Below are 24,558 nucleotides of genomic sequence, written 5' to 3'. Positions count from 1 at the left end.
CCAGCCCAGCGCAGAGGCCCCCCTCTAAGCCCCGATACAGCCCACACAGTCACCACGCACTAGGACAGTCGAGAGATGGGGGTGCACTTCTCTAGAGGGAACAGAAAGGCACTGAGTGCGGTAAGATTCTCCATTTCCTAAGTGTTCATTTTGAGGCTGCAACCTCAGGCTTTAGGACAAAGCAAAATGAAAACCAAAAACTTCAAGCCTTTAACCAGTCTTTCTGTATGACAGCTGCCCACCCCCTCCCCACCAAAAAAACCTCCCCTAGAGGATTCCCAGTGTTGACTCACCAAGAAGACCTCCTCCCTGGACTCAGGTGCCATCCCTTAGGGCACTGCCATGCACATCCCATGTCCTTCTCTGGGCTCAGCCCACCGCCTGCCCATCAGGCATCTCAAACCTACCAGGTGGACTTAGGTCTGACTCTCAGTGCATCAACACAGCTGACTGTCTGCGTGGACTGCACGCACCACTTTTCAGGTCTAGACTGTCTCACCTGTGTGGCTCTTACTGGTTTTCATTCCATTTGTGTTCTAGTAGGCCAATTGGTCGGAGAAGGCGATGGCGCCCACTCCAGCACTCCTGCCTGGAGAATCCCATGGACGGAGAAGGCAGTGGCACCCACTCCAGTACTCTTGCCTGGAGAATCCCATGGACGGAGGAGCCTGGTGGGCTGCAGTCATGGGGTCGCTAAGAGTCGGGCACGACTGAGCGACTTCACTTTCACTTTTCACTTTCATGCACTGGAGAAGGAAATGGCAACCCACTCCAGTGTTCTTGCCTGGAGAATCCCAGGGACGGGGGAGCCTGGTGGGCTGCCGTCTATGGGGTCACACACAGTCGGACACGACTGAAGCGACTTAGCAGCAGCAGCAGCAGCAGGCCAATTGAGCATAAATATTTCTGTTTTTTTTTTTAACATTTTAAACATTTTTTAATGTTTAAATTAAAAATTTTAAAGGGAATTTTAAACATTTCCCTTTTTTAAAGAAGAGTTAAACTCTTCTTTAACTCTGTGTTTATACTCCACTGCGATATGATCTGATTCACTTTTAGGATGAAAGACGTGATCACTGGAATCATTTCGGAGGCCTCAGGCTGAGGTGTGGATCCACTCCCACTATGGATTCTTATCAGATGTCAGGGCCTGAAACCAAATGTGATATGCTGGCTGATTTTTTACTCCCTTCTACATTAGCCTTAGATGGTGGCTCAGTCGGAAGAGACTCCACCTCCAATGCAGGAGACCAGGGTATGATCCCTGGGTTGGGAAGATCCCCTGGAGAAAGAAATGACAACCCACTCCAGTATTCTTGCCTGGAGAAGTCCATGGACAGAGGAGCCTGGTGGGCTACAGTCCATATGGACTGAATCACCACATACCCTCTTACAACCAAGGGCTGAGACCCCTGTGCTTCCAGCCCAGGCCTTGTCCTGTGTGGCCCCTCCTGCCTCTTGGCCCTTTTCTGTTCCAGACACATGGCCTTCTTGCCACCTCCCTGCCCACAGCGCATCCCAAGGCTGCCTCTGGCCTGACATGCTGCCTTCTCCAGACATCTGAGACCTATTAGCTGCTCAGGGAACATGAGATGGGGAGCTCTGACCTTTTGCACCTCAGCGAGCTCATTCCTGCCTTGTGTGCTTCTTCTAGGACTCCTGACCCCCACCCCCACCCCCAGCCCACCCCTGGGTCCTCGTCCCTCGGCTGTCTCTCAGGACCACCTCCCTCCCCTCCCGCCCCCGTGGTACTCTTCTGTCTCTTGCTATGCTTTCTTTTTCGTCATGACATTTATTGCTAAGTGTTGTGAAATTCAATACTTGGGTATCTGTCATTTAATTCTAAACAGAATTTGTGTCTTCTTCACTACTATGTTCCCAGCCATTAAGAGTGATGTCTTCAATGGATGCCTGAAAATATTTGCAGGATGGTATCCCTGGTTGTTAAGGATTGTGCTTCCATTGCATAGGCCACCAGTTCACGAGTCTTGGTCGGGGAACTAAGATCCTGCATCAGATCAGATCAGTCGCTCAGTCGTGTCCGACTCTTTGCAACCCCATGAATCGCAGCACGCCAGGCCTCCCTGTCCATCACCAACTCCCGGAGTTCACTCAGACTCACGTTCATCGAGTCAGTGATGCCATCCAGCCATCTCATCCTCTGTCGTCCCCTTCTCCTCCTGCCCCAATCCCTCCCAGCATCAGAGTCTTTTCCAATGAGTTAACTCTTCGCATAGGTGGCCAAAGTACTGGAGTTTCAGCTTTAGCATCACTCCTTCCAAGGCTGATCTCCTTCAGAATGGACTGGTTGGATCTCCTTGCAGTCCAAGAGACTCTCAAGAGTCTTCTCCAACACCACAATTCAAAAGCATCAATTCTTCAGCGCTCAGCCTTCTTCACAGTCCAACTCTCACATCCATACATGACCGCAGGAAAAACCATAGCCTTGACTAGATGAACCTTTGTTGGCAAAGTAATGTCTCTGCTTTTGAATATGCTGTCTAGGTTGGTCATAACTTTCCTTCCAAGGAGTAAGCGTCTTTTAATTTCATGGCTGCAGTCACCATCTGCAGTGATTTTGGAGCCCAGAAAAATAAACTCTGACACTGTTTCCACTGTTTCCCCATCTATTTCCCATGAAGTGATGGGACCGGATGCCATGATCTTCGTTTTCTGAATGTTGAGCTTTAAGCCAATTTTTTCACTCTCCTCTTTCACTTTCATCAAGAGGCTTTTGAGTTCCTCTTCACTTTCTGCCATAAGGGTGGTGTCATCTGCATATCTGAGGTTATTGATATTTCTCCCGGCAATCTTGATTCCAGCTTGTGTTTCTTCCAGTCCAGCGTTTCTCATGATGTACTCTGCATATAAGTTAAATAAATAGGGTGACAATATACAGCCTTGACGAACTCCTTTTCCTATTTGGAACCAGTGTGTTGTTCCATGTCCAGTTCTAACTATTGCTTCCTGACCTGCATACAAATTTCTCAAGAGGTAGATCAGGTTCTGGTATTCCCATCTCTTTCAGAATTTTCCACAGTTTATTGTGATCCACACAGTCAAAGGCTTTGGCATAGTCAATAAAGCAGAAATAGATGTTTTTCTGGAACTCTCTTGCTTTTTCCATGATCCAGCGGATGTTGGCAATTTGATCTCTGGTTCCTCTGCCTTTTCTAAAACCAGCTTGAACATCAGGAAGTTCACGGTTCACGTATTGCTGAAGCCTGGCTTGGAGAATTTTGAGCATTACTTGACTAGCATGTGAGATGAGTGCAATTGTGTGGTAGTTTTAGCATTCTTTGGCATTGCCTTTCTTTGGGATTGGAATGAAAACTGATCTTTTCCAGTCCTGTGGCCACTGCTGAGTTTTCCAAATTTGCTGGCATATTGAGTGTAGCACTTTCACAGCATCATCTTTCAGGATTTGAAATAGCTCAACTGGAATTCCATCACCTCCACTAGCTTTGTTCATAGTGATGCTTTCTAAGGCCCACTTGACTTCACATTCCAGGATGTCTGGCTCTAGGTCAGTGATCACACCATCGTGATTATCTGGGTTGTGAAAATCTTTTTTATACAGTTCTTCTGTGTATTCTTGCCATCTCTTCTTAATATCTTCTGCTTCTGTTAGGTCCATACCATTTCTGTCCTTTATCGAGTTCATCTTTGCATGAAATGTTCCTTTGGTATCTCTGATTTTCTTGAAGAGATCCCTAGTCTTTCCCATTCTGTTGTTTTCCTCTATTTCTTTGCATTGATCACTGAAGAAGGCTTTCTTATCTCTTCTTGCTATTCTTTGGAACTCTGCATTCAGATGCTTATATCTTTCCTTTTCTCCTTTGCTTTTTGCTTCTTTTCACAGCTATTTGTAAGGCCTCCCCAGACAGCCATTTTGCTTTTTTGCATTTCTTTTCTATGGGAATGGTCTTGATCCCTGTCTCCTGTACAATGTCACAAACCTCATTCCATAGTTCATCAGGCACTCTTATCTATCAGATCTAGGCCCTTAAATCTATTTCTCACTTCCACTGTATAATCATAAGGGATTTGATTTAGGTCATATCTGAATGGTCTAGTGGTTTTCCCTACTTTCTTCAATTTAAGTCTGAATTTGGCAATAAGGAGTTCATGGTCTGAGCCACAGTCAGCTCCTGGTCTTGTTTTTGCTGACTGTATAGAGCTTCTCCATCTTTGGCTGCAAAGAATATAATCAATCTGATTTTGGTGTTGACCATCTGGTGATGTCCATGTATAGAGTCTTCTCTTGTGTTGTTGGAAGAGGGTGTTTGTTATGATCAGTGCATTTGCACCAAAAAAATAAAGATTGTTTTAAAATATCTGTGGAATGAATATGTGAGAGAGGGCTGAGCTTCTCTCCCCATAGATGTGGAAAAAACCCTCATGGGAGTTTTTCTGGAAACAATGTGAACCCATCAGACCAGAGTCTTCAGCCTTTTGAACCCATGCCCCCTTTTGATAAAGGAAAAAAATCCCAGGTCACCCTGCAGAGCCTGGAGCTAGGGGTTCAATGGGGTAGTGTTGGGGGAGGTCGTTGAGAGTTTTCAGATTACCAAAAAAAAGCATGAGCCACAAACTTTTCCAATCACCTTTCCTAAATATACCTTCTCTCAACCAGGGATTTGGTGATGGTAGGAAAGATACAGTTTGAGGCGGTCTTGGTTTAGGGTAGGTGGTCTCTCCTAGTGTAAAATGAAGGACCATAGGATATTCTTGGAGACAACCCAATGCATGGAGAAGCACAGATCCATCCACACCCGAAGCTGTCTGTCTTAAACTATTTTAAATGCCTGGACTAGACTCATAACAGTGATTCACTGTCAGTGGACCTAAGCTTTAGTTTCTGTGCTGATCTACAAAGAAAGCCAGATTCAGGTCTATCCTGGGAAGGTGCCCTTGGATCTCAAGAGTCAGGACAGCATTCTGCTGTTCCTGTACCACCTCCCTCTGATTTCTGTACCAGAGAAACATGGCAGTAATGGAAATGGGGAGAAAAGAGGGCTATCTGCTACTGTCTAATCCTTCAGCCCCAAAGACACTTACTTCTCTGCACCAAACCCAAGCTGAGGGCCAGGAACATCAACCTGATAAGAAAGCATCCCTGTGCAGGGTGTTCCCAGTCCAGCACTGAAACCAGCACTTCTCATTTCGCTGCCATTTTGAGAAAGTAGCAATGACATATACACCTTAATGTGTAAAATAGTGAGTTAGGGGTAAGCCGCTGTATCACACAGGGAGCTCAGCTCGATGCTCTGTGATGACCTAGACGAATGGAATAGGACTATGGGGAGATTCACACTGTTGTACAGCAGAAACTAACATAACATTTTAAAGCGATTATACTCCAATTTAGAGAAATTTTGGAAAATAAAAGTATTAGAACGCAAAAAAGTTTTTAAAATAAACCTAAGTGTTTTACTCCTTTGCAATTATTTTTTTTAAAAGGCAAAATAAAATGCCTGATTTTTGTACTGCTTTTACAGTAGTAGAATTTTCTAGGATCTGGTGCAAATAGACATGTTCTCTGCAGGCTGAAAAGAGGCTGAAACCCCTGGTGTAATCTGTCTCCCTGAATTATTATAGGATTTTAGATGGTTGACAGGTGCAATAACTTTGAACTCCTCAGGCATCTCGATGGAAATTCAGTTCCGGCTTGAAAGTGCTAACTGTACAGCTTACATTCAAACGGAGCTTCTCAGATCAGAGGAGCTGGTTCAATACTGCCCTTGATTTATCCATGTACAAGGAAGGATTCCGAAAATGCATCCTTTGGAGTCGAGGATTTCTAAAGGAGTGTCTTCTAGTGACTGGCTGGAGGCTGACTGGACCAGCACAGAGTGAAGGAAGGAATACAGTAGGGGTTGACTGTATTCAGACAGGTGAAGTCTTGTGGGCATATGAGATCAGCAGACAGATACCAGATCTCAGCTTACTAATTCATCAGGCTTTTAGCAACTGGTTTCTCCATTTCAGTCCTACAGAGCTAACCCACAACGTCATCCGTAATGCCTGGTGATATTCATTTCTCCCTTTCTGAACTCGACTCTTCTCTTAAATTTCATATCAAAATCCATTTTTCCCCTCCAAGCCCCAAGCTCAAAGTTTCCAACATCATCTACTAGATCCTTATGAATACTTCTCTATCAAGTTCTCATTGGGAAACTTTCTCCCAGGATATATGACTCTAGTGCTCCATTGCTCCCAACTTTCTTACTTCCTTGTCCCTGGTAAGTCCACATCCTCCGAGGATGGGAGTACAAGGCTCTGTCTGATTTGAATCACATCATTTTGTCAGCTCCCCTTTCTCTCTGCATTCAGATGATAATGCTGCTCAGGTGACCAGGTGAGCGCTTACCCAGTCATGTCCAACTCTGTTGTGACCCCATGGAGTGTAACTCTCCAGGTTCCTCTGTCCAGGCGATTTCCCAGGGAAGAATACTGGAGTGGGTTGCCTTTACCTCCTCCAGGGGATCTTCCCAACCCAGGGATCGAACGTGTGTCTCTTGTGTCTCCTACACTGCAGGCGGATTCTTTACTGCTTGAGCCACTGAGGAAGCCCTCAGCCAATCACCAATGTCACAGATACATGTCTGCAGTGGGCCTTATCTTCAATGATCAGAATCAACATTTACATCTTCAGAGTACAATTATGTCCTCATGCCTGCTAGTACTTTGAGCAAGAGAATCTGTATCATGTTTCCCATTATCTGTCCTTGCCCTGAAGCTGTTGCTGTGTGAACTCTGCAGGGAGGACCAAGGGAAGGGACCCAGCCAATGTCCACTGAGCCACCAGTCTTTACCTGAGTGTAGAGATGGAACATCCCGCCTCTGCTCAGCACCCACCTGCTATGGGACTGGTATTAAATGTACGGGCAAAACTGAGTCCCTTTGGAGAGTGAAAAGGATACCATTAATAATTACACTGAGATATACACTTGCTCCTTGAAAGGAAATCTATGACAAATCTAGACAGAGTATTAAAAAGCAGAGACATCACTTTGCTGACAAAGGTCCATGTAGTCAAAGCTGTGGGTTTTTTAGTAGTCATATGTGGATGTGAGAGTTGAACCATAAAGAAGGCTGAGCACTAAAGAACTGATACTTTTGAATTGTGGTGTTGGAGAAGACGCTTGAGAGTCCCTTGGACTGCAAGGAGTTCACACCAGTCAATCCTAAAGGAAATCAACCCTAATATGCATTGGAAGGACTGATGCTAAAGCTGAAGCCCCAGTACTTTGGCCACCTGATACAAAGAACTGACTCATTGGAGAAGATCCTGATGCTTGGAAAGACTGAGAAGAGGACAGCAGAGGATGAAATGGTTAGATAACATCACTGACTTGGTGGACATGAATCTGAGCAAACTCCAGGAGATAGTGGACAGGGGAGCCTGGCGTGCTGCAGTCCATGGATTTACAAACAGCAGACACAACTAAGCGACTCAACAATAAACTGAAATGACATTTTGAGTCTGGAACTGTGTCTAAGCCCAGGGCCCTAGATGAAGCTGTGTCCTAATGTTCTTTTGCTGATGGTTTGGGTAGAGCAGCTTCGTATAAAAAATGTCACTGTGATCACTGAAGAGTGATCCATCTGAGAGGCAAACACAGATCTTTCATTCCAGCTGTAATATTTATACAAGTACAACACTGACTGACTAGGAGGTGAATAAAGCACAACAAAGCTGCATTTCCACTCCCCCCGCTGAAGTTTCCTGAGAAGTAGTCTGAGAAGTTTAAAATATTTTTTCCAAAAAACAAGCCAAAATAACTCCTTTTATTTTGGGTTCCTTTCAGATAGCCTTGCAGATGGTTTGCTGAAATCGTCAGACCAACAAAATCTGTTTGGCTCAAAAAATTAAAATAACCCTACCAAATTATGTGTTTATTTGTAATAAAAAAACACTGAATTTCTAAAACAAAAACTAAATTTCTTATTTCTATCTATTAAACTTACCCTCACTCTGCATTTTGTGAACCAAACTACAGAAATAATTCCTTAAAGATCCACACATTTTCCCCTGTAGTGCCGAATTCTAGAACCCCAAAATAGAGTGGTATAAATGCTGAGTTCTTCTCTGTTTGCTTTTCTATCAATACATATTCATGTCTTTTCTCTTGACACAAGCCTCCTATCAAAACATCCAAAAGACAGTAAATACTAATACATCCAGGAGGTGCTCTTTCTTCCTCTAATTGCCTGCATCAAGCCAGTTTCCATGACATCAGCTCAGGAACAAACACAGAAAACTCAAGTTAAAAATACTTCCTCTGGGAAAAATAAGTATGACCCAATGGGCCAGTTGGTGGGACAGCTAAAGGGAAGAGGGCTTCCCTAGCAGCTCAGGGGTAGAGGACCCACCTGTTAATGTAGGAGACACTAGTTTGATCCCTGGGTGGAGAAGATTCCCTGAAGAAGAAAATGGCAACCCATTCCAGTATTCTTGCCCGGGAAATCCCATGGACAGAGGAGCCTGGAGGGGTACAGTCCATGGAGTGGCAATAAAGTTAGACATGACTTAGCAACTAAACAAAAGACGGCAAGAGTCCCATGTTCTCACAGAGGTTTTAGTTCAAAGTTGTTTTGAGAAGATTTGAAGAAATAATCGCCTCCTCCCACCCATGGTCTCAGCGCAAAGCCAACTGTGCCAGCCCTTGGGGTCCCTGGTGCCCAGCACACAGCCCCTCGGGTAGGCTGGGCACAACTTCCCCTCATCAACAGGATGTGAGGAGATGCTGCGAGGTGACTCAGCTTCCAAGATCCTAACCGCTGCCACTGCAGTCTTGTTTTTACCTTTTTTTAAAGAATCTGTTCCTGGGTGCTTTATGGCTTTACAAAGCAATCTTAATGTTCCCAGTAGTGTAATTGCCCCCGTATAGCCATGCCTGCTGCTCTGGAAACCGTCAGGATTAGCGTCTCAGCATGGGAAGGCGACTTCGGGAGGAATTTGTCTAATTCAGGGCATATTCGTCGCCACGGAGATTCTCCATTGAGCGCTGCTGGGTGACGTCTCCCCCTGGCGGCTGCTGACGTGCGTGCAGGGGACAGACTTAACCGGCAGCTGAGAGGCCTTCCAGGAAGTTTCGGGCTAAAAAAAGTCAAGAAAACAGAGAATTTATCCACATCGAGGGAACTTTCTTTCTGGGGGATGAGGAGGGGCGGGGGGACGGGTGTGAGGCGCGGCTTGTGGGATCTTAGTTACCCAACCAGGGATTGAACCCATGCTGTTTACAATGAAAGCTGCTGCTACTGCTACTGCTAAGTCGCTTCAGTCGTGTCTGACTCTGTGCGACCCCATAGAGGGCAGCCCACCAGGTCCCCCCGTCCCTGGGATTCTCCAGGCAAGAACACTGGAGTGGGTTGCCATTTCCTTCTCCAATGCGTGAAAGTGAAAGTGAAGTCGCTCAGTCGTGTCAGACTCTTAGCAACCTCATGGACTGCAGCCTACCAGGCTCCTCGGTCCATGGGATTTTCCAGGCAAGAGTACTGGAGTGGGGTGCCATTGCCTACAATGAAAGCATTGAGTCCTAATCACTGGGGGGAGTGTGTGCCTGTGCTCAGTCCTGTTCAACTCTTTGTGACCTGTGGACTCTAACCCTGCAGGCTCCTCTGTCCATGGAATCTCCCAGGCGAGAATACTGCAATGAGTTGCCATTTCCTCCTCCAGGGGATCTTCCTGACCCAGGGATTCAACCCAGGTCTCCTGAGTCTCCTGCATTGCAGGCAGATTCTTTACCACTGAGCCACCAGGGAAGCCCCCAGGAAACTCATAGGTAAAGGATAATATAAATACATACATCTCAACGTTGATCCGACATCTTGGCACAGGTTGAATATCTGAAACCATCACTTGCAGTAACTCTCTCTCACCCCAGTACTTCTCTGTGATTCTTGATTTCATTATCTTGCATTCTCTCTCTCTCCATCCACCTGTCAGATCCTGGCTGAATTATCTCCATTTATCCTACTGAGAAAGATCTGTTTCTCCTCTGGGCTGGAAATAGACCGACACAGATTCAGAAGGAATCTTTTCTGCTCCCAGCCTCACCCCTACACCTTCTCTGCATCAGCCTCTTCTCCCCTCCGGCTCCGCCAGCCAACCCCACCCCAGATTCTCCACAACTCCCAGCCCCTCGGGATCCCCAGCTCAACTCTCTTGCGCAAAATTCATCACATAAATGTGTTTAGAATACTCCTTCTTCCTTCCCCTGCTATTTTCTTTGACTCTGCAGTGTTTATTCTCCTAATCCCTATTATGATTTTAATTTTTTTTTTAGAAACAGAGTCCTCACCCATTCATTTGGAGGGAGGGCTTGTTTCATTCAGAGTCCCCAACACAGGCCCTGCCCAAACTTCTCACCATCAACCAGAACATCACATGCTGCTGTGGCAGAATGAAGAATAACTCCAGAATGCCTTCATCCTGGAGACTCCTGAGGACAGTGGTTATTTCTCCTTGCTTCATGTAGTGTTTCCCTCCCCCCATGAAATGAGACCATTTGTACATCTAAAAAGTCATGAAAATGAATTGTTGTTGTTCAGTCGCTAAGTTGTGTCCAACTCTCTGCGACCTCATTGAACTGCAGCATGCCAGCCTCCCCTGTCCTTCAGTATCTCCCAGAATTTGCTCAGATTCATGTCCATTGAGTCGGTGACGCCATCCAACCATCTCATCCTCTGTCATCCCCTTCTCCTGCCCTCAATCTTTCCCAGCATCATGGTCTTTTCCAATGAATCGGCTCTTCTCATCAGGTGGCCAAAGTATTGGAGGTTCAGCATCAGTCCTTCCAATGAATAGTCACGCTTGATTTCCTTTAGGATTGACTGGTTTGATCCCCTTGCTGTCCAAGGGACTCCCAAGAATCTTCTTCTTTATGGTCCAGCTCTCACATCCGTACATGAAAATAAATAAATGTAATTTTTACAAAGCACAAAAAAATTAAATAGAATAAAATAATAAGCTCTTACATCAGCAAATGCAGGCAGTACCAACACTAAACACCAATCAGCAAAAATGCAAAGACAGAATGTAACCCCAGCATCTTTCTCGACCAATGAATGCTCCCTTTTGTCCTTTCCGAATAAGCATATTTTCAGTAGAGGAAGAAACTTTCGTTTTAAATGTATCAGGACCCTCTGACTTCAGCTATAAAGTCACAGAGGATTCATGGCACTGTGGATAATTACAAACCACAAATTGTACTGAGTCAATTATTCTGAGTTTCTGAGTTTCCCTTTTCTCTCTGTCTAATCCTACTCAGTAAGGAGATAGCCCACTGATCTGACTGATGGACATGTGCTTTGATGATTTTCATATTAGAATAGGTTTTTTCTGACAAGTTTCTGCCTGGCTGTCATATAATTAAATATTTTGCATTTCTTCAACATGCAGATCACCATAGGTGGACAAGAAAAAAATCAAGGGTTAAGAGTAGAATTTGCATTATGTTTGCCTCCTTGAGCTCAACAATGCAAAGAAATAAAGGCTTTTATAGTTAGAAACCCCAAATGCCTGAAGAAAAGCATCGGGCTTTAATGGAGACCTGGGTGCTGCTTTCCTGATAGCCAGGCTACTGACTTTCTTCAAACTGAGCAAAGCCAGGTTGGAAAGATTGAAGGCAAAAGGAAAAGGGGCCAGCAGATGAGATGCTTAGATAGCATCACTGACTCAATGGACATGAATTTGAGCAAACTCTGAGAGACAGTGGAGGACAGGGGAGCCTGGCGTGCTGCAGAACATGGGGTCATGAAGAGGCGTACACAACTTAGCGACTGAACAACAGCAAGGATCAGTAACCTAGATTCCATCTCCACATTGCCGGCAAGCCCACCTCTTTCGCTTCTTCTGGAACAGGGAGAAGCGAGTTGAATTTCCAGGGACAGAGCTTGATTTCCTAATGGAAAAGTTTATAAAGAAGGTGGTTGATGAGAGTAATTCAGAGTTAATGTCCATTTCCCCATGAGTGTACCAGGAGACTTCATCACAGAAGAGCACTTGGAAGCTCTAAGTGCTGAGTAGTTAGCAGACAGCTGTCGTATGCAGATCTCTGCTGGATCATCTGGCCCTGGCTTGTAGAAACAAGGTTGGCTTCCCAGGGCCTGAACCACCGCCAAGATAAACACATGGGGGCAGGTTCTGAGAGACCTTGGAGAGCGAATACTCCTATTCCACTGTCAGCTGGGAGTGAGGGCGGGTGTAGCAGACTCTGATGCCTGGTAAAAGAGTAAATTGCTAATTAAAATGATAAAATTGCTTTTGAACTCTGGAGACCAGGAGAACTTTATAATTGACTCTCATAATGTGCTTTTGGATGCCTAAACACAACTACTGATGATTTGCAGTTGGGAAGGTAGGTGAGGGGAGGGAGTCCATTGCCTTTCATTTTAACAATAAAAATACTCTGAAAATATGTATACAATGGAAAGGATTACTTCTCGACTCTGGTAAGAGGCACTTAACCTTTGATCTTGAACTAAATTCCATTACCAAAGGTAGCTTATAAAGCAGCCAGGAATTTGTTTCCCTTGATATAGTTTTGATGATATGTTAAAATAATTACTAAATTGCTCAGAGTTCTCCTAAGGATAACTCCTTCTGCACTGAGATGAAGTAAAGAAAACATCAACTTGCGCAAATACAGAGAAAGATATGGGCCACCGTTGTGTCATTTTAGGCCTTTTTCCCTTATCTTGTCTTATGTGAAATATTAAACTAATTCCTCAACTCTTTTTAAAAATAGTATTATATGGTAGACTTATGGAATTATTTAAGCCAGTTATTTTATTGTTACAATCATATATGTAAATACAGACCAATAAACTTAAAGATTTTTTTAAAGTTTACTTGCTAAAGCCATACTCACAATACTATAACCTTTCAGAGTAAATTTTGTTCATCCGACTCACGTTTTTTCAAAGTAGCCCATTAACTATAGAAGTTGTATGCCCAAATACAATAGGGTGCTTCCTTTTTCAGGAGTGGTCTTCTGTGGGTGCTCTTGAGGATATTAAACCAAACCCTCACATGTGCCTTTGGTCTATACCAAACCCTGCTCTGTGTGGCAAGCCAATTTTGTCCCAGTTTTCTTGTTATATTTGCTTCTTCCTGACATTATTAGAAACCAGAGCCACCCTGAACACCTCTGAACCTTAAGCCTTGGTCTCAGAGAATAGTGACATGAGGTTCAGAGTCTAATTCTGATGGTGGTGTTTAAAGAAACCAAACCACAAACGAACAAAACTAATAGGAAACTTGAATGGAAAAAAAAATCAAAACTAAAAAACAGACATGATAAGAAAATTTCCTTAAAAAGAAATAATTGAGGAAGAAATGGGAAAACCAAAATATCAATCGCTTGCCTTCTTAAAACTCTCTTCTCTGGATTTCCCTGGTGGGCCAGTGGTTAAGGCTCCAAGCTTCCCACTGCAAGGAGTATGGGTTCAATCCCTGGTGGGGAAACTGAGATCCTGCAAGGCACTTGGCCAAAAAATAAACAAATTTTAAAAATAAAATTTTTTTAAAAACTACAAATTCCTTTATCTAATGTGCTTCTATCAGCCTTCCCTTCCTCTGGGCACATGGGCTACTTCATCCCAGAACCCACACTCAAGGATCCTGGGACTAAAGCAACTATATGCCAATAAAAATTAATATAAAAAAAAAAAACAAAAAGATCCTGGGACTAGCAGTCCATTCTAAGCCATTCAAAAACCATGGTGCTTCAGAATCAAGACTAAAGCAACTATATGCCAATAAAAATTAATATAAAAGAAAAAAACAAAAAGATCCTGGGACTAGCAGTCCATTCTAAGCCATTCAAAAACCATGGTGCTTTAGAATCAAGAGCTTCTTGGAATTCCCAGAAGTTTCTCCAAGGCCAAGTAAATCTCTCCTTCCTTAGTATTGCCCACCCAAGTCCTGATGCCTCCCCCAGGATACCACCAATAATCCTAGATGCTTAGGAATTCCACCAAAGGGAGGGGCATCAAAGGACGCTTGTTGGCATTTCTCAAACTGTATTCCAGGATTTCATGAGGTGTTAGGAAAAAAAAAAAAAAAAATATATATATATATATATTAGCTAAAAAGTCTATAGCTCACTTATGGAGATATGTTTGAATATATAGCAAACCTTTTAGGAAGTCACAGTGCTTATTACCATATTGAAAATTCTAAGAAACCCTATAGTAAAGCAACCTCTTCAATTCTAATCGATCCAGAATTTTACAAATTGCTTTCATCACAAAATCTTTTTTTTCCCCCTCCATATCTACTTGTATATGTCTCATAACTGGTCTTCCAAGGCTTACATTTGGGAAGTATTTGAACAACAACTATGCCATGTTGACCTTCTGTATTTGAGTATGTTCGTGTGGGTCCAAGCCCTAGATACAGGAAAATGTAGCATTATATCCATCAATCATGTTTTGGTTTGCTGAGGTAGGTAGCAAGTCTCAACATATATCAGCTTCCTCTTGAAATGGTTGATTACCTTTTCTTTTCGATGATGATTCGAAGAGGTGGAAAATGATAGGGCCACTAAAAAGGACACAATGCATGTTGTCGGATATACACAGTACTTCAATGATTTTTCAGACAGTTCAGAACATCACCAAAATGAGGGCAACCTGACCCTGACTGATGGGGAATCTAAAATTACGTTTCTGAAATCCATCAAAGGTCGAATGGAAAATAGAGCTTATTTGGTAGCTAGGTTTTCCGCTTTGTTGATCTAGCTGATGAAAGGTTTTGTTGTTTGAGGAGCTCAATTATAGTTTGACGTTTGGGAGTAGTTTGGAGCATTTAACCTGAACAGGGAATAAATGAACTTAAATTCTGCCAGAAACCACTAATCCTGCTTTGCAAATAATATAATCGAGCAATAATAATATAAAGACTCTTCAAAGATTCTTTAGCAGCCACTTCATTCAATGCAATAGTCTGCAAAAACACTGCTAAGAGACAGAATCTGGGGGTAGGACCTTAAAATTTTTCTCAAGAGATAGGTATGTGCACATAAATAGTAGGGAATGTGTGAAACCTGGGGCAAAATAGGGAACTGCTAAAGGTGTGCTGGGGGCTTCCCAGGTGAAACTAGTGGTAAAGAACTCACCTGCCAATGCAGGCGACAGAAGAGAAGCAGGTTCAATCCCTGAGTCGGGAAGATCCCCTGGAGGAGGGCCTGGCGACCCACTCCAGTATTCTTGCCTGGAGAATCCCATGGACAGAGGAGCCGGGCGGGCTACAGTCCATAGGGTCGCACAGAGTCAGACACGACTGAAGCGACTTAGCATGCATGCAAAGATGTGCTGGGTGTGAATGAACTGAACCCACAACTTAAAACTGCAGCATTTCTGTAATCTGTTTCTCATAATTACTTCCTTGCACTGGAGTCAATCGTAAAGGGCCTCAGAGAATCTAGAGACCAGAAAGGAAGCTGGATAAGAGAGTTCACAGGCTCACATGTCAATGAAGTCTGTGCAAACATGTGAAGAATCCACAAGGGGTGGAGGATGGGGGCAGTGAGTGCAGTGGGAGTGCAGACTCTCCCAGATGTTTGCACACCATCCCAGGCTACCCCTTAACCCATTCCTTAACTCAACCTGTTTGTCATCTTTAGGTGGAACACATTTCTGTTTCTTTTTGTTTTGTCCTTTTTTATATATATACCTAGAATAAAATGTCTTAAATAGGAGAAAGGCAAATATTACCAACAGCAACATTCTAAAATTTGTTCTAAGATATTGAAGTAGCTTTACATGAAGAGGTATTTCACATTTTTCTTTTTTGCTATGACTTTTCAGAATTACTTTCATCTTTCTCTTAGGTCGCCAGGATGCCCCCTAGAGTTGCATCTGTTCCATTTCCGACCATTACCTCCCTCTGCTTCCCTTTCCAGTGCTGGATTTCTACTTTGTAGTTCATGCCTCTGTCTGATTTTAAGTCACACAGATTATTCCCTATGAATCAAGAAACGGAGAGTTGATAACTATGAACTACATATATTTTGGATGGACAATAATTGTGTCCTATAATGTGATTAAATTTTAAGTCCATCTTTAAGGTTTGGAATCATTGTACTCCTTAGGAGAGAGCTGCTATTTGTTCAGAATTTCTCTTTTCATATGATAGGTTGGTCATTTGTCTTCTCTGGCCATTCTTATCATCACCTTACATATTTTTGCTTATGGTAATAATATTTGCTCTGCTTATGTGTTTTGGCATTAAGTTTCCAGGTTTTTCTTATGAAAATATTATATATGGTTCTACAAGTCATTTTTTAATTCCTACCGGCACCTTCAATACTCTCAGTATTTCTAAAAGCACCTTTCCATTGTAGTGACTTCACATAATTAGTTAATATTCTCAAAGCTAGATATATTTAGACCTCTCTTTTTTTTTTTTTTTTTTTGGCCATACCACACAGCTTGTGGGATCTTAATTCCCCCACCAGGGATTGAACCGACTCCCCCTGCACCCTCCTCCCGCCAACCATTGGGCGGCCAGGGAATTCTCTCAGTTCCTCATTTTAAAAAGCAGATGTTCTTCATTATTCTTGATAATTCTAAATTTGGGAGCCAATTTCTTATCAACTCTGAGAAGATCATCACCCTGTTTGTTTAATGTGTAAAGTGTTTAACAATGATTAACAAAGTCCTATAGCAAAGCAAGTCAACCTTTCTCTTATGGTGTTTTCTATGCTCACATGATTAGTATTATCCTTAATTTTTTAAAACATCTTTCCATTTTATGAAATGAAAATGAGGTAATATAATCAGAAAATCCTCCTAGTTGGGCACCCATCAGCTGAAGCACCCAAAGGTACCCTCGATGTGAAGACTTGAGAGAGGGTGCCTGTGTCAGTTTCCTGTAGCTGCTGTAATAAATTATGAGAAACTTGGTGGCTTAGCTCAAATGTATTACCTCTGAGAGGCTAGAAGTATGAATGGAGGTTCACTGAGCTAAAATCAAGGTGGCAGGCAGGGACACTGAGTACCCTCTGGGGTCTCTGGGGAAGCACCCATTTCTTTCCTTTTTCATCCCTTAGAAGTCACCCATATTCCTTGGCTGGTGGCTCCTTTCTCCATCTTCAGAGGCATCAATGACAGCCAAATCCTCACTCTGCATCACTCGGCCTCTGACCCTCCTGCGTTCCTCTTTTACTTACAAGGACCTTATAATTACATTCCCCCCACACATACCAATAAGGGCTTTTCAAGTGGGGCCATTAGTGGTAAAGAACCCACTTGCCAATGCACGAGAGATAAGAGACTCGGGTTCAGTCCAAGTCGGGTAGAACCTCTGGATGGGGGTATGGCATTGAATCCCAAGGACAAAGGAGCCTCATGGGCTACAACCCATGGGGTCACAGAGTGTCAGACATGACTGTAGCAACTTAGCACACAAGCACGCACAGCCATGAAGCAGGAAAGCATGAATTACCGGTTTAAGAGTAGCTTGGAGAAGGAAATGGCAACCCACCCCAGTACTCTTGCCTGGAAAAATCCCATGGACTGAGAAGCCTGGTAGGCTTCAGTCCATGGGGCCGCAAAGAGTCGGACACGACCGATCGACTTCAGGATTAAGAATTGCTTTCCATGTTTATCAAGCATTTATTGAGCAACTACTATGTGCCACACACTGGGCTGCTCCTGAGGACACAGCAATATCACAGACTCAGGCTCTGCCCCAATTTCAAGGAGCAGATAATCTGAGATTTGGGTTGGGGGAGGGGGTGGTAATGTTTATGGATATAATGGTTTACCTCAGTTATAAGGTGCTATAAAGACAGAAATAAAGGTGTTAAGATTCTAGATCAACTGTGAAGTGTGTGGTCAGGGAAAATTCACTGCCTTTTCCTCAAGGAAGTCTTCCTTGAATTCCCAGGTGAGGGAACAGCAAAGGGCAACGGCCAGGAATGAGAAGAAAAAGTTAACTATTAATGAAAAAGCCAGTGTCACTGGAAGACAGAGTAGTAGTAGGGAGAGAGAGGATGAGGATGCTCGTGGTCTAAGATAAAGGAAGAAGTAGTGAGGGCCAAATAACCCAGAATGTCGTTCACCATCTGAAAGATTTTGAAAATTCTGTGATGGGAGGCAAGGAAATGGTTTCAAACAAGACTCAAGCAGCTTAGCTGTCTCAGACATTGTTTTTTTGCAGTATGATGGACAGCTAACATGTTAGTTTCAGATATATAGCATAGCAATTCAGTGTTTGTTTATATTGTAGAATTATCACCTCAATAAGTCTAGTCAACTTTTGTCACCATACATAGATATTCTTTTTTGTTTAACTTTTTATTTTGTATTGGGTATAGCCAATTAACAATGTTGTGATAGTTTCAGGTGGATAGTGAAGGGACTCAGCCATACATACATACATACATACATAGTCTTGATTAAGAATAATAATAACAACATAAAACTAATAGACTGACCTGATCTCAATGTGCTTAGTTATGGAAAAATTAATGTTAGGTGGTTTATAGACCAATAAGCTTTATTCTTGCCTGGAAAATTCCATGGACAGAGGAACTTGGTGGGCTACAGTCCATGAGATCATAAAAGAGTCAGACACAACTGAGAGAACACACGCGTGCGTGCACACACACATGCTTCCTTGACAGTTGTCAATTATTAATTTAGGATATGGTTAATATAGGGTGTCCCAGGTGGTGCTAGTGGTAAAGAACCCACCTGCCAATGTGGGTTTGATCCCTGGGTCAGGAATATCCCCTGGAGGAGAGCATGGCAACCCACTCCAGTATTCTTGCCTGGAGAATTCCATGGATAGAAGAGCCTGGCGGGCTACAGTCCATAAGGTCACAAAGAGTCAGACACAATTGAAGCGACTTAGCACGCACACATGGTTAATTAAAGCAGAATTGTCCTATACATTTGGAGACATTGAAATAGAGATGACTTAGAAATATCTCCTAAACCTAACACAATGTTATGCTTGATTGCATTTGTAGAAACTATACCCTTGCGTTTTCACTGTAGGCTTTGAGAATGACAGAATTTTTGCACATCATTTGCCAGATGAAAATGAAAACCTCTAAGACAAATTTGGTTCTGCAGAGTGGCTGTTACATTCACATAAAGATTTAGCTGACAACTAACAAAAAGAATTGGGGGAATAGATGGAAGAAACAGCTGTCCAGGAAGCTATCAGTTGCTAGGTTTGCTTGGAATGCACTGGAATTCCCCAGAAGCCCCATTTTGCTCGCTGATGACAATCTGCCTTTAGAAATCACGTTAGAGACCCAATTTTCTAAGTCTCATCTCCTCCTGAAAAAGAATATACATTTCCAGGCTCCCCCAGGATGCATAATTTTGCACCATTGTTAGTGGTTATTACCACCATTTATCTCTCCAGTAATCCCCCAGGTCCCTTCTGTAGAAGTCTGAATATGCCTTGCACACGTTTAAAAATGACATTCTCAGTTACACTTGAGAAGACAGAAGGGTTAGCTAAAATGAACTCACAATGATTATCTTACTCCAACAATTAAAAGTTTTAGCTTTCTTAACAGTATTCGCTGTTTACATCATCATGTGTGCAAGGTTATAAAGATGCAGTGCAAGACAAAATAGGTATCTAGCAAGCTTGGAACCCTAGAACTAGTCTGTATGACTTTGTCTTAAAGATTAGGATTGTACGATGAAGTGAATATTTTTATCTATTAATAACACTTATCTAGAACTTGTATTTGTCAGCCATTGTTCAAAGATGCTCTACAAATACTAACACATCAAATATTACATGGGGCGTTCTATTGCTCATTTATGGTGGACTTAAGTTTGCCACAGCTCTGTAAACTGAGGATATTCTGAAGCAAGGTGCCAAGCTAGTTCTGAGGCACCTTGTAGAGATTTAGCACCCCACTCCAGTACTCTTGCCTGGAAAATCCCATGGACGGAGGAGCCTGGTAGGCTGCAGTCCATGGGGTCGCACAGAGTCGGACACGGAAAGTGAAGACTGAGTGACTTCACTTTCACTTTTCACTTTCATGCATTAGAGAAGGAAATGGCAACCCACTCCAGTGTTCTTGCCTGGAGAATCCCAGGGACGGGGAAGCCTGGTGGGCTGCTGTCTATGGGGTTGCACAGAGTCGGACACAACTGAAGTGACTTAGCAGCAGCAGCAGCAGTACAATATTTGGCCAAAGTCTTATAGGAATGTGTTGGGGAGGAAGTATTTCCCTTCTACCCTATTATGCTCTTTTCTTGGAGGCCTGCAAATTAAACTGACCAAAGACAGATTAGCTGGGGGGAAAAAACAATTTTATTCAGGTGCCTGTGGGAATTCACAGGAAAATATCACTCAAGGAGGTATTAGTTAGAATTTGAGGCTTATATACCCTCTAACTGGGCTTCCCTGGTGGCTCAGATGATAAAGAATCCGCCTGCAATGCAGGACACCAGGGTTCAATTCCTGGGTCGGGAAGATACCCCGGAAAAGGGAATGGCACTCCACTCGAGTATTCTTGCCTGGAGAATTCCATGGACAGAGGGGCCTGGCAGGCTACAGTCCATGGGGTCACAAAGAGTCAACACCACTGAGCGACTAACACTCATTTTCATGGTCAGGTAACAATGTTTCTGTAAACCTCCACCAAACAAATGTTATTCTCTGTTCTGACAAGAAAGGACACAGTCCCCAGACACAATTTTACCCTTCTGAGGCCCAGTCCCGGCTGAGAGGAGGCAGAGCTCAGCTGGTGGCTTCCTCAGAGCTGGGTCCCCAGAGCCCGCCCAGCCACTATCACTGAGGGAGCCAGAAGCCCAGGACCCATCTGGCCCTCAGGCTCCTCAGGCCACCTGCACAGCGGGGGCAGGTCCCTCAGACTGTGACCTATACAGGCGGCCACTGCCGTTAGGTCACAGAGGCAGGGCTGGGGGAGAGGTTCACCACTGCCTCAAGCCTGGGCTAGGCAAGTGGGTGACCCTGGTGAGGGCTCTGGAGCCCCGCAGGACCCAGCCCCCTGGGGCCTGTTCCCTGGGCCCCCAGCTCACCCATTGGCCCAAGGCCAGTGAACTGGTGGGCCCCCAGGGAGAAAGAGAGGATCTGCCTCTTACCTGATTCTCCACATGACAACTACTGCTCCACCAACCTTTGGCTGCATGGGCCACCAACGGTCATCTATTGACAGTTGCTTGTTTGTGGGTGGGGCCAACTGCAGCACTGACCAATGGCTGAGCAGGGCCACTAACGGCCACTCACTGACAGTTGGTCACTTGGGGGAGGGGCCCACTGCAGCACTGACCAATGGCTGAGCAAGACCACTAATGGTACCTGTTTGCCTGGTAACAGAGTAGGTGGTGCAGAGCAACTACCTTGAAGCCCTTAGCTGTGCTCTATTACGATTCTGTTACCTAGCATATTACTTTGTATTTGGGGGTTTTAATGATGTCTCAGGGGCTTCCCTGGTGGCTCAAATGGTTAAGAATCTGCCTGCAATGCAGGAGACCTGGGACCGATCCCTGGGTCAGGAAGATCCTCTGGAGAAAGGAATGACTACCCACTCTGGTATTCTTGTCTGGAGAATACCATGGAGAGAGGAGCCTGGTGGGCTAGAGTCCACAAGGGCTGCAAAGAGTAGGACATGAATGATGTCTCATAGAATGGATTTCTTCAACAGTAAGATTTTTTTTTATCTCCCCTTAGCTGCTCATAATGGGAAACTCACGTGGTCCTCCTCAGCAGTAAACACTAGAGATGTTTACCAGCATCAGCCTCATTTTGATCATTGAGGAAACAGACATAGAAAAGTTTAGAGACTTTTCCCAGGTCAAGGGGCTGGTCAGTGACCCAGTCAATATTTGTACCTATTCAGTTTGACTCCAAAATTCCAGCTCTTGGGAATTCCCTGGCAGTCCAGTGGTAAGGACTCCACATTTCCACTGGGTGGGGGAGCTGGGCTCCATCCCTGGTCAGGGGATCCTGCAAGCTTCGGAGGGAGGCCAAAAGCAATAAAGTCACTAGCATGTAATAATTAAAAAAAAAAAAAAATCAAGCTTTTAACAACCATGAATTGTGCCTCTGTTACGAGGGGCTCCTTCCTTGAAATTTTTTTAACTAAATAAAAGCATAATAAATGACTTCAAGGAGCTTTTATGGATTAGTATTAATATGACAATATTATAACCTAAAAAGCAGTCTTGCTAAAAGTATCATCCTCCCCACCCATCCTAATAGAATCTTCAGATCTGATCATTTTCTCTGCCCTAAGGTGACATCTATGTATACATCATACTCAAGTAGAGGCACCCTTGATTCACAGTTCCTATTCCTTTAAATAGACTGCCCCTCAATACCCATAACCTGCCCTAGACCCCAGATCTGTTCATTGTCACTCAGTTCAGGGACAGACAATGGCCTCAGTCAACCTGCCTCCACATCTTCAAGAACATCATTCAGAAACTTTACACTTACTCCTAGAAATGTCTGCCCCAAAGAAACTTGTTATTAAATTGGTGACAATGAATATGCTCATGATCTTTCTAGAGCAGAGGTTCATCGAGGGAAGAAACAGAAGTTTGAATGATTTTTTATAGATTATTAGAGGTAGAGATAGTCTAATCTTAGGTTATTCTAACCATTCTCTTCCATAATTGGACACTGTGCCTGTGCAGTTTCAGGGTGCTTGAGGACCCCCTGTGTCCCATACAAGGACCGCTCTCCTTCCTCCAACTCTGTGGGCATAGTAATAATCAGTTGCTGTTGATTAGGAAATGTAGTTGATCCTTTTGTGAGCAGCATTGTTACATGCAAACAACACACTTTTTGTTGACATATACTGGCTGCCAGGCACCTTGCTAGTTACGGTGAATACAAACAGAAATCAGGTGTAATCCTCAATTTCAAGTTTCTATCAGAGAAAGAAACATGAAGGCAGAGAAAGGTGGGAAAGTTCAGGTTTGTACAAAACAGGGAGCAGATTCCAGGAAAGGTTTTACAACACAGGAGATACTTGAGTTCGTTCTGAAAAAAAAATGGGTGTGAAAGTCACTCACATGAAAACTTATAAAAAAAAAAAAAAGTGGCGGATTATCATCTGATAAATTTCTTTCAAGAGCCACTTGAAAATCTCAGAAGATGCTGCAGAGGGTACAGAAGAAAAGAATCTGAATTTTATTTTTTTATTTAGCTATTTATTTGGCTGCCCTGGTCTTAACTGCAGCATGTGGGATCTAGTTCCCTGACCAGGGACCAAACCCCGGCCTCCTGCAATAGGAGCACACAGTCTTAGCCACTGGACCACCAGGGAAGTCCTAAGAATCTGAATTTTAAATTTTCATTCCTTGTCTTGTCAAACCAGGTCTAAGACTGGAAGCAGCCTCCTTGAACGACTTGATTGGCATTCTCTGCGCTTTCAGTGTGACGCTGTAGAACAGCACGCAAACACCAGGGGGCAATGCGATTTCACCAAAGATCACAGGAAATGCTCCAGATCCTGTTTTGGCTAAGACCCTTCCCAGCATCCTGTTGCAAAGGTGAAATCCCTAATAAAGAGAGTTTCGCTAAGGAGGGGGAAAAACAGTTGAAAAACATCCTTTCTTTGAAAGCTTCCTGAATTGCCATCAAAATTGCCTTTCAGCAATTGCGCACAGCTGAACGTTTTGCAATACTATTTGCAAAAGAATGACTTCAATTTTGTGCTCAATGCAGCTGCCTGATCTTCCCAATCCTCTGCCTAAGGAATGTAAGCAGCCCCCGGCTAGCCGGATTTCACCTCGCTGGGGCTCTAGCGTCCTCAGCCCAACACTGGCCCTCCTCCCCTCGCGCCCACGCGGCGCGTCCGGCTGCCTCCTCCGCGGAGCTGCGGCTCCCTTGAAGGTAATTCCAATCCCGCCTGTGTTTTGTTTCCGGCTCAGCAGCCGCCAGGTGTCTGCCCTCCCTTAACCCCCAAGGATGAGAGATCAAAGGTGTTTCTGCATCTGCCTCCTGCCCAGCTCTTTAATCTGTTACATGTTCAAAAGGGACAAGTACAGTATTGTGCGCACAGGGCCGGGGATACAAATCAGAACCGGGGACATGGGCGATGTCCCAGAGTTTGTGGACGCGCCCAGATGATGAGGAATATGTCCGTCTACATAGCAGCCCTGCCATTTAGGGAGTGTTTTCTTTTAAATTATATTATGAATAGTATGTGTACATGGAAATCTGATTCAGTTTTCAGTTCTGTAGCTCAGTCGTCTCCGACTCTTTGCGACCCCATGGACTGCAGCACGCCAGGCTTCCCTGTCCATCACCAATTCCCAGAGCTTACTCAGACTCATGTCCATCGATTCGGTGATGCCATCCAACCATCTCATCCTCTGTCATCCCCTTCTACTCTGGCTTTCAATCTTTCCCAGCATCAGGGTCTTTTCCAATGAGTCAGTTCTTCACATCAGGTGGCCAAAGTATTGAAGTTTCCGTTTCAGCATCAGTCCTTCCAATGAATATTCAGGACTGATTTCCTTTTGGATTGACTAGTTGGATCTCCTTGCAGTCCAAGGGACTCTCAAGAATCTTCTCCAACAGCACAGTTC

The 24,558-nt window shown here is 44.0% G+C and overlaps 1 protein-coding gene and 1 long non-coding RNA gene across 15 annotated transcripts in view; one reads left to right on the top strand and one right to left on the bottom strand.

Moving 5' to 3' along the window:
• Nucleotides 1–24,558, top strand: part of DLGAP1 (DLG associated protein 1) — a 793,561-nt gene that overhangs the window by 667,463 nt on the left and 101,540 nt on the right. The window contains exon 8 of one of the 14 annotated variants that reach the window (XM_086373129.1): nucleotides 6,542–9,064. The exons of the other annotated variants lie outside the window; for them this stretch is intronic. Coding sequence (XP_086229255.1) covers nucleotides 6,542–6,561 — 20 coding nt within the window. The 3' untranslated portion in view covers nucleotides 6,562–9,064. Of the gene's footprint in view, nucleotides 1–6,541; nucleotides 9,065–24,558 lie in introns of those variants that run through there. 14 annotated transcript variants of the gene reach the window in all.
• On the bottom strand, nucleotides 8,572–21,146 carry LOC147346103 (uncharacterized). The gene is made up of 3 exons (XR_015153940.1): nucleotides 11,850–21,146; nucleotides 9,816–10,012; nucleotides 8,572–9,106 (listed from the first exon to the last, which is right to left on the bottom strand). It is a non-coding gene; the product is annotated as an uncharacterized LOC147346103 (long non-coding RNA).

This window comes from Bos grunniens, chromosome 24 (assembly GCF_055505025.1).
Source record: "Bos grunniens cultivar Pamir isolate PY7600 chromosome 24, Bosgru_T2T1.0, whole genome shotgun sequence".
Lineage (NCBI taxonomy): Eukaryota > Metazoa > Chordata > Mammalia > Artiodactyla > Bovidae > Bos > Bos grunniens.
This window is presented reverse-complemented; position numbering and strand designations above follow the sequence as displayed.